Here is an 11,062-nt window from a genome sequence, read left to right as displayed (position 1 = left end):
ACCAGGCAAAGTATTCACTGGCATCTTGGAAGGGAGGGTGCGATCAGTCGTTGAGAGGAAGTTGGATGAAAACCAGTGTGGTTTCAGACACAGAGAGGCTGTCAGGATCAGATTTTCGGTATACGCCAGGTAAGTGCGAAATGCTACGAGAGGAATAGACAGTTGTGTTTATGTTATGTAGACCTAGAGAAAGCATGACAGGGTACCGAGTGAAAAGATGTTCGCTGTACTGGGGGACTATGGAATTAAAGGTAGATTATTAAAATCAATCAAAGGCATTTATGTTGACAATTGGGCTTCAGTGAGAATTGATGGTAGAATAACTTCTTGGTTCAAAGTACTTACAGGGGTTAGACAAGGCTGTATCTTTCACCTTTGCTGTTCGTAGTTTACATGGATCATCTGCTGAAAGGTATAAAATGGCAGGGAGGGATTCAGTTAGGTGGGAAGTTAGTAAGCAGTCTGGCCTATGCTGACGACTTGGTCTTAATGGCAGATTGTGCCGAAAGCCTGCAGTCTAATATCTTGGAACTTGAAAATAGGTGCAATGAGTATGGTATGAAAATTAGCCTCTCAAAGACTAAATTGATGTCAGTAGGTAAGAAATTCAACAGAACTGAATGTCAGATTGGCGATACAAAGCTGGAATAGGTCGATAACTTCAAGTATTTAGGTTGTGTGTTCTCCCAGGATGGTAATATATTGAGTTTGAATCAAGGTATCGTAAAGATAATGCAGTGAACTCGCAGTTGCGATCAACAGTATTCTGTAAGGAAGTCAGCTCCCAGACAAAACTATCTTTACATCGGTCTGTTTTCAGACCAACTTTGCTTTACGGGAACGAAAGCTGGGTGGACTCAGGATATCTTATTCATGCGGTAAAAGTAACAGACATGAAAGTAGCAAGAATGATTGCTTGTACAAACAGGTGGGAACAATGGCAGGATGGTACTCGGAATGAGGAGATAAAGGCTAATTTAGGAATGAACTCGATGGATGAAGCTGTACGCATAAACCGGCTTCGGTGGTGGGGTCATGTGAGGCGAATGGAGGAGGATAGGTTACCTAGGAGAATAATGGACTCTCTTATGGAGGGTAAGAGAAGTAGAGGTAGACCAAGACGACGATGGTTAGACTCAGTTTCTAACGATTTAAAGATAAGAGGTATAGAACTAAATGAGGCCACAACACTAGTTGCAAATCGAGGATTGTGGCGACGTTTGGTAAATTCACACGAGGCTTGCAGACTGAGCGTTGAAAGGCATAACAGTCTATAATGATAATGTATGTATGTATGTATGAACCATTTCAATCTTCTTTCTTCCCTAAGTCGCACAGAAAAATTCACACCCCTATTTAAATGCATAAATTGTTTTCAGGAGTTTAATATGGTACTGTATGACCCAGAATCAGACAGTTCAGTTCTACATGAAGGTACAAACTTGCATGGACATTCATGGCACCACACTGAATTACATCACCATCGACAGTGCAATATGGATCTATCTATATATATAAAAATAAGAGTTTTGTCTGTACATTGCTCAAAAATTAGAAAGGATGGTATTTCTGTATCAGTTATGTCCATAGTAACAAGAAAATGCATTTTTTAATTTTCCGTAATTTCTGTCTGTCTGTATGTATGTACACGCATCACGAGAAAACTGCTGAAGAGAATTTAATGAAAATCAGTATGTAAAGTCTGGGAATAAGTCGCTACAATCTAGGCCATAACTAATCTTTTTCACGCTGAGCGAAATGGTAGTTATGGGGAAGGCCCAAAATTTAATTCTTGAATATTTGTGTTGTTAGTGGTCTTATTGACAATTACGATATAAATAAAGTGACATAGTATTAAATTTCCGATCATTTATGTCTTATACATTTTGACCGTGCCGGCTATGATAACGGAGATATTCATGAATATGGATTTTTGTTGCTAAGATCATATCAGCGCCGTCACGAGAAAATGGGTATACAGAATTTAATGAAAATCGGTATGTAAAGTCAGGGAATAAGGAACGCTATACTTAATTTTATAAGACGGCCTTATATTACAGAGTCGAAAGAAAACTGAATGTGAAGGCCTACAATGCAGAAAGCTCTTAACATTGATCAACAATAACATTACACTGACCATTGTTTGTTGTGATTTGCTTTGTGTCTCTGTTGCCATTCATTTCCGATAGATGGGATTACTGCTGTATACCGAGTTTTTTTTAAATTTGCTCTACGTCGCGCCGACACTGATAGGACTCATGGCGACGATGGGATACGAAAGGGCTAGGAGTGGGAAGGAAGCCGCCCCTACGTTTATTACGTTACAGCCCCAGCATTTTTCTGGTGTGAAAATTGGAGACCACGGAAAACCATCTTCAGGGCTGTCGACAGTGGAGTTCGAGCCCACTACCTCCCGGATCCAAGCTCACAGCTATGCGCCCCTAACCGCACAGCCAACTCACCCGGTCGTACCGAGTATAACAGCCTGCCTGAAAATTGGCGGGAAGTAGCTGGGGAGTTAGATAAATTTCTGATACTACTTATACATAACAAACTGGTTTATCATAGCATTCGAGCTATTCAATTCCTACTCTGAGGCACTGATCAGAATGAGCAGTGTGCATATTTAACAGAATAATGGCAGAGAAGTGTTCACGGCTGTCTGCGGTCTGGTCATTGCAGCACTGGAACTTTGGACTGTTAGATCGGCACCGTAGTACTGTTCGTTAAAAGTGAGAAAAAGTGCAGTTTATTAATTTGATTGAGTATTTTATATAACATTGTTTTTAATCACTTCATTCCTCCTGATGACTTCAGGTAGGAAAACCACAAAGACAGCTTTTCTGAGAATCCCATAGCGAAGCAAGGGTACATCAGCTAGTTTTTGTATATAACAAAATTTTGAGAAATATCCCATCACTGCTTCAATAAGGTTCTTGATTTGTAAAACAGTGTTGCATGTATATTCACACAAAATTTTGTATTCTACACCAATTCCGAATGTTATCAAATTTGACTAATATCAAAACGTTCCAAATGTAACGCTATAAAAACTCTAGATAGCGAGAGAATTTACATGATTTTAAGCAATGACAATCCATGGCTTATAGTTTAAATATATGAGTTTTGTCTGTACATTGCTCAGAATTTCAAAAGGATGGTATTTCTGTATCAGTCATATCCACAGTAACAAATATATGCACTTTTTAATTTTCCGTAATTTGTCTGTCCGTCTGTCTATATGTATGTACACGCATCACGAGAAAACTGCTGAAGTAAATTTAATGAAAATCGGTATGCAAAGTCGAGGAATAAGTCACTATAATCTAGGCCAAAATAATTTTATTTGAGCAGAGTGAAATGGTAGTTTAGGGGAAGGTCTAAAATTGAATTCTCAAATATTTAACTTATTAGGGGTCATATCGATAAATACTACATAACTAACGGTACATAGTATTAAATTTCCAATCATTTATGTCTTATACATTGTTGCTGTACCGGTTAAGTCCAGAGATATTTATGAATCTGGATTTTTGTTACTAAATCCATATCAGCGCCGAATCACGAGAAAATGGGTAAACAGAATTAATAAAAATCAATGTTAAGTCGGAGAATGAGGAACTACAGTTTACGCTATAAATAATTTTATAAGACGCCCTAATGTCACAGAGACAAAACTAAATGTGAAGGCCTACAATATAGAAAGCTCATAAAATTTATCACAATAACGTTATATTGACCACTGTTTGTTTGATGTGTTTTGTGTCTTCTTTTGCCACTCATCTCCAATAGACAGGATTACTGCTGCATACAGAGTATTTGTTTTAATTTGCCTTATTTCGCACCGACACACATAGGTCTTATAGCGACGATGGGATAGGAAAGGGGTAGGAATGTGAACGAAGTAGCCTTGGCCTTAAGGTACAGCCACAGCATTTGCCTGGTGTGAAAACAGGAAACCACGGAATACCATCTTCAGGGCTGCCGACAATGGGGTTCGAATGCACTATCTCCTGAATGCAAGCTCACAGCTGCGCGCCCCTAAACACATGGCCAACACACCCAGTTGTACTGAGTGTCACAGCCTGCCTGAATATTGGCGGGAAGTAGCTGGGGAGTTAGAAAACTCTCTTCCTTAGCATGCCATTCCTCTGGTTCAAAAATTTTCTGATACTACTGGTATGTAATACACTGATTCATCATAGCATTCAAGCTATTCAGTCCCTACTCTGAGGCAATGATTGGAATGAGCAGTGTGAATGACAGAGGAGTATTCACAACTGTCTGTGGCCTGGTCACTCCAGCTCCGGAAATTTGGATTGTAAGATCGGCACCATAGTACTGTTCGATGAAAGTGAGAAAATGTGCAGTTTTTCATTTAATCGAGTTTTTATATGATAACATTGCTTTTAATCGCTACTTTCCTACTGACATTTTTGTAATGACCTATGTTGACTTCAATTAGGAAAACCACAGTCAGTCTTTCCGAGAATCCTGCAGCAAAGCACGGGTACATCCATGGGCGCCCGCAGGATCTTTTCCATGGGGGGGCACATTAACAATTTTCTGGAATATAAAAACCAATATAACGTCAGCAACATTAAATTGTTTACAGAAACTTCCAGTTATAACATATGCTAGGTGACTGTCAGTAATTTCAGTTTATGAAATAATCCGGTATGATATTAAACAATTGAACATGAACATCTTTAGAATTCCAGGGGGGGGCAAGTGCCCCCCCTTGCGGGCGCCCATGGGTACATCAGCTAGCAAGACAATATTATGCAAGTTGATAGCTGAGAATACTGACCGTGCCCTGTTGCTAAGACAAAGCTTCTTCGTGGAAGAGGTGTAGTAAGTACGTAACTTCTTGTATAACCTTCAGTAAATCCACAAAGTGCCATCCAATAGGTACAAAATGTGAGCTGCCAACATCGAGCCATCAATCTGTTATAAAATCTTTACTGCATGAAATACATATTTTAATACAAGTTATTTATTATAAATGTAGAAATATTTCACAGTCTATATTTTACACACACGCTTTTCAACAAATCACAATTTGGCAAAGGTACAATTAATATTAACAGTGGAGTCAAAATATTAATAAATAACAACCTCTACACATGACCCTACGAAATACCCAGAGACGAAACACACTCAAGTACACTATTACTCAAATCCAAACTGTCAATGCCTCGAGATTTCATACATAAGTTACTTACATGCCAAACTTAGTCAATATATCAAACCAAAATGTAGGCTTAGTTTATATTTCCAATTATTCCATTAAAAACAGTGGAAAATGAAACTTAGAGAATGAAAACTAAAAAAATGAAATATACTACCAATCTTTGCAGAGGTGTTTCCCACCAGTCAGTCATACTTGCAAAAGAATCTTTGTTAAAAGAAAGGCGTCTGGTATTTTCATGAGTTTAATCTATCCTGGTACAATATTGAAGGCCAGTGCAATGAGAATCAACTAGTGACAAAACTAATCCCCTCCCCCCCTAGATTATTCACTGAAAGTGCAATATGCACTTGTCTCGAGTAAGTACATTCACGTAAATTCAGGTATATGCAAAGATTCTCGTGTATAAATATCACATTACTAGTATAGACTGTACAATGTAAAATTTGACACTACACATTGTTAAGAATGTACTTGCAATATAAAAGATTATAAGGTAAGTAGCCAACACAACATAAAACAATGGACTATACAAAGTAAAACCTAGACCAAACAAGATCTTTGCATTACTCTTTTATGTTATTTTGAGATGAAAGCTTTGATTTTAAATCAAGTTCATAAAAAGGAAATATATGCAAAGTACACTCACTGTTAACATAAAATCAGTAGATCAGTCAGAATATATATCTTCCATTTAGCCTGCCATTTCCTTTTTAAACTATAAAAATTCATCACACCAATCTGCGAGACACTGGTAACAGTCACCTGCCTGTTTTCCGTTTGCTCCTATGGAATCTTTGATCCTATCAGTAAAGAGATCTTCGTTATTTTTCAGAACTAAGAAAAACATATGCCTGTCAAAAGAAATCGGAAAATGTAAGTAAATAACTGGAGTTAAATGAATCGGGCTTTACCAAAATCAACATTCTAACAATTCACCAACCTACCTTGTCAAACCCAAAACTGACCAAGGTATTATTCAACTCAACCATCCACCAAGAGGGTATCTCCAAGTTCCACTACAGGCAGCGAGCGAACATGAGGGAAGAGGCACTTCATAATTCTCCACCACCCAGGAATGAGGTGGTATGTGAGAGACAAGAAGCCAGGTTTTAGTTTGTGAAGCTGAATTTATTTTTTTGCCATCCTTCAAAAACACTCTGGGGGAGATTTATGCCTTCTTGGAGTACCACATGGATAATGAGAATGTTTCAAATTGCACTTGAAAACTTCCTGCACAAAGATGCTGTGGAAGAGGGTTAACCATTAACTGCTAAGGAGGAATGGACAAGTCTCCTAAGATCGAGCAAGAACAAGAAGCCTCGAATACTATACCAGAAAATGAGGATCAAAAATCTGTTGGATATGTTCCCAGACATGGACCAAAAATACCTGGCAGGAATACCGCACAAAGATAAACCAGACCGATTGAACAATCGATAACATTATCCACTTCTTGGTGAAGCAGACTATCGCAGCCTGTCTCGAATGCCTGTACGAAGATGTAGTACCCATCCTCTTCGATGCTGATCCCACCTACCATATAAGGCGGTGTGAGAACAGCAGGCAACAAGAAGGCCATGGAATACTTTGTTTCCCAGACTCTGGAATGGAGAGAAATTGAACAACAAAGATGTATATGCTCTTGTTTATGTCTTACCTTGAGAAAAGTTGCAAAAAGCTTACTCTTACCAACAAAGAGACGGTCTTCTGGAAAAATTATTTTTGCCTGGCCAGGGCATGCAAAATCTTGAATATATCCCCTCATAAGATGAAGACAGAAAAGACACATATTTATGACAGACTCCTACTGTACTAACATTCATTTCATGCAAGAGGTAGCTTTCATTAAAATGAACCCCCTCCCATTAACCTTGCCAAGAAAGCAGCATATGAGCAGGCTGAAGCTGCTGATCAGCAGATCAAGTGTGGCTGCTGCTTCGCTGGTGATGTTCTCATGGAGGAATGTGAGGCAGGAAATCTCTTCTGCAAGGAATGTGTCCTCAGGCTTTGCAAGGAGCCAGACCACTATGACAAAGTGGAGGACACAGAAGATGTACGGATGAGAACTTGCATAGAAAATAAGATGACCAAAACTCTTGTGAGGTCTCTTTTCTGCTCTGGCATAACAATAAGTACTGAACAAGAACCCAGAAGAGAAGTTGAAGAAGAACTCCACAATACTACCTGAACAGTGCAGGAAACTGGAAAGAATCTACTGTACACAATCTTCAAAACCTTGCGAGGGCTGCAGCAGCCATGCCAGGCCATGGACAGGAGAATGTTCACCTTCACCACCAGCAACACTGAAGTGTCCTATCCTTGGGCATGCGAGGACAATCGTCAAAGTAGTCATAAACATGATAAAAGTGAGGTTATTTATGTACTATATGTCATACAATTGTTTTGATGGAGAAACAAATGAACTATATGGATCTTGACTTAATTAATGAGGATATGCCCAGTGTATTGTGTAATACTGTCTTTGTTGCATCCTTAGATCTCATAGGTTTCCTGCTTCAGATGAATATAGTGTAGTCTTTCTTTTCACAAAAGATTTGTAAACAGTGTTGCAAGTATATTCACATAAAATTTTGTATCTTACACAAGTTATGAATGTTATAAAATATGACTAATCACAAAACATTACAAATGTAACAATTCTCTAGGTACCGGTACTGTAATATGAGAAGCTATTCACTTCCCCTGCATTTCCTTAATTTTGCACTATTAACTTTCTAGATTTATTTACATTTCTTTAAAAACTGTCCTTTGTGAAACAAAAGACTACACTATATTTATCTGAAGCAGGAAACCTGAAGGATCTAAGGATGCAACAAAGACAGTATTACACAATATACTCGGCATATCCTCATTAAGTCAAGATGCATATAGTAGGCCTACATTTGTTTCTCTATTGAAACAATTCTGGGACATAATACATAAATAACCTCATTTTTACCTATGTTTATGATTACTTTTGTATTACCCATGTTTTGTTTATCTGTGGTCAGGTGTGGCAGCCACCCACGGGTAATCGAGTGTTGACTGTAGTGGAATTAACACTGAAAAGCATTAGCAAAACCACACTCAATGGTTCAAAGACCTGTATACAACTAACAATGTAGAAGATACAATGAAATGGTTATATTCATAATTTAAATTAAATTAAATGACTGAACCATTTCAATCTTCTTTCTTCGTAAGTCCCATTCACAGCACCATTGAAAGGCATAAAATGTTTTCAAGAATTTAATATGGTACTAATATATTCCAGAATTAGACAGTTCAGTTTTACGTGAAGGTACATATTTGCACGGGTGTTCATGGCACAAAGCTGATTTACATCACCACTGACAATGCAATATGGAAATATTTCTGTATGTAACAAATTGACAAATATCCCATCACTATTCCAATAACGTTCTTGATTTCTAAAACTGTGTTGCAAGTATAATAACATATAATCACTCATTGAAAACTAGTAAGAGCAATATGCACTTGTCTCTTATAAATACAATCAATGAAATCAATCACAAAACATTACAAATGCAACTTAATAAGAACTCTAGACAGCAACAGAATTTACATGATTTTAGCTAATGACATCCATGGCTTATAGTTTAACTAAAGACAATATTGTGGTAAGATGACAGCTGAGAATACTGAACATACAAGACGTAGTAAACACAGTTTTAACTTAAACTTCTTGTATGACCTTCAATAACCACAATAAGTGCCATCCAATAGGTATTAAATGTGAGCTGCTACTATCAAGCCATCAGTCTGTTATAAAATCTTTACTGATATGTTATACATGTTTTATAAGTTATTTATTATAAATGTAGAAATATTTCACAGTCTGTTTTTCCCCGCACGCTTTTCATAAATCACAATTTGGCAAAGGTACAGTTAACATTAATAGAGGAATCACCACACTTAAATACAAACCTCTACTCATTGACACCACAAAAAACTCGTACCGAGAGACAAAACAAACCAAGTACACTATTATTCATGCCCAAATTGTCAATGCCTTCCTACGTAAGTTACCTACATGCCAAACTTAGTCAATGTATCAAACCAAAAGATAGACTTAGTTTCTATTACCAATTGTTCCATTAAAAGTAGTGGAAAATAAAACTTAAAGAATGAAGACTAAAAATGAAATACACCACCAACCTTTGCAGAGGCGTTTCCACCAGTCAGTCATAGTTGCTAAAGCATCTTTGTTAAAAGAATGGCATCTGGTATTTTCATGCATTTAATCTTCCTGATAAAACACTGAAGGCCAGTGCAATAAGACAGTCAACTAGTGACAAAACTCTCTCCTTCAGTACTCATTGAAAACTAGCAAGAGCAATATGCACTTGTTTCGAACAAATACAATCAATGAAATTCAGGCATATGCAAAGATTATTGTGTATAAATATCACATTACTAGTATAGACTGTACAATCTAAAATTTGACACTACACATTGTTAAGAATGTACCTGCAATATAAATGATTACAAGTAGCCAACACAACATAAAATAATGGACTATACAAAGTAAAACCTAGACCAAACAAGATCTTTGAATTGCTCTTCTTATAAATTATTTTGAGATGAAAGCTCTGTTTTAAATCAAGTTCATAAAAAGGAAATATACCGTACCTATAGTACACTCACTGTTAACATAAAATCAGTACATAGATCAGGATATATCTGTTCCATCAAGCCTGTCATTTCCTTTTTAAACTATAAAAATTCGTCACACCAATCTGAGAGACACTGGTAACAGTCAGCTGCCTGTTTTCCATTCGCTCCTATGGAATCTTTGATCCAATCAGTAAAGAGTTCCTTATTCTTTTTCAGAACTAAGAACTGTCCGAGAACAACATACGCCTGTCAAAAGAAATAAGAAAACGTAAGTAAATAACTGGAATTAAATGAATCAGGCTTTATTAAAATCAACATACTAACAGTTCACCACCTTACCTTGTCAAAACCTAAATTGACGAATCTGTTACCCAGAACTTCGCCGATACCAGCTAAATCCGTCACAGGCTTGTCACCCATGGGTTCAGCGACGAAATTCCTATGTTTCTGCGAAGTGCTCGACATATTCAGTTATCTGCAATATATTTCAGAATTTAACGTTTGAAATTAGCAAGATATAATAGACTAATCTTTGCAAAACTGGTCAAAATATTTACGTAAAAACAATACAGCACTAAAGTGCGCCAATTTCTATATTCCAAGAGACACAAGTAATAGCAATGCCGTCACCGATAACTTTATTTCCTGTATGGGAAATCTTAATCTACTGACCTATAACTCAAAGCAGGTTTTTAATGAACTCCAGACAAACTCAGGACAAAACCCAGTACTCGCGAGATCTCTATAAAGATCACAAATAAATTACGGTGTAATTTCTGGATTGCCGCCTCCTCCACATTCAACACAAATTAATTCAACCAATAACAGAAGAGCAACGTAATTACAAATTTAGACAGATACACGGCCGACTGGATGCATCGCGCATACAGATGTCTGATAAGACAGGTCGCCAACCTTTATATCAAAAGTAACTATTTCCGAGGTTGTCACTTATTCATCACTACAAAATAAGATATTCGTTTTCTTCTCATTTAAAACAATCACTATCGTTATCATCACATAACAGAATGATGGTTGTTACGTTTCGCACAGAACTTTCCTCCGCTAGACAAGTTTTGCTCGCGAATAGAGGAGATTTTCTTCTTAATCCCCCCCCCCCCCCCCAACACACACACTTGTTTTCTGACACGGCAACAGACCAAAAACTTACTCTCATGTTTACGATTACGGGTCGTGAATCCAAATGGTTGCTTATTTGAAACTTGGCGT

General features: G+C 37.4%; 1 protein-coding gene across 1 annotated transcript; it reads right to left on the bottom strand.

Moving 5' to 3' along the window:
• Positions 1-4,946: 4,946 nt before the first annotated feature.
• On the bottom strand, positions 4,947-10,669 carry baf (barrier to autointegration factor). Its single transcript, XM_067153977.2, has 3 exons — positions 10,505-10,669; positions 10,172-10,307; positions 4,947-10,078 (listed from the first exon to the last, which is right to left on the bottom strand). Exons 2-3 carry the CDS (start codon positions 10,295-10,297, stop codon positions 9,932-9,934), a joined length of 273 nt encoding a protein of 90 aa, XP_067010078.1. The 5' UTR covers positions 10,298-10,307; positions 10,505-10,669; the 3' UTR covers positions 4,947-9,931.
• Between the last annotated feature and the right edge of the window lie 393 nt (positions 10,670-11,062).

Source organism: Anabrus simplex, chromosome 9, assembly GCF_040414725.1.
Source record: "Anabrus simplex isolate iqAnaSimp1 chromosome 9, ASM4041472v1, whole genome shotgun sequence".
NCBI lineage: Eukaryota > Metazoa > Arthropoda > Insecta > Orthoptera > Tettigoniidae > Anabrus > Anabrus simplex.
This window is presented reverse-complemented; position numbering and strand designations above follow the sequence as displayed.

Bases quoted from the DNA above. Each gene is read 5' to 3' on its own strand.
- baf (XM_067153977.2), bottom strand. From the start codon at position 10,297: ATGTCGAGCACTTCGCAGAAACATAGGAATTTCGTCGCTGAACCCATG. The intron at 10,079-10,171 runs GTAAGGTGGTGA...TTCTTTTGACAG, and splicing joins TCAATTTAGGTTTTGACAAG to GCGTATGTTGTTCTCGGACA.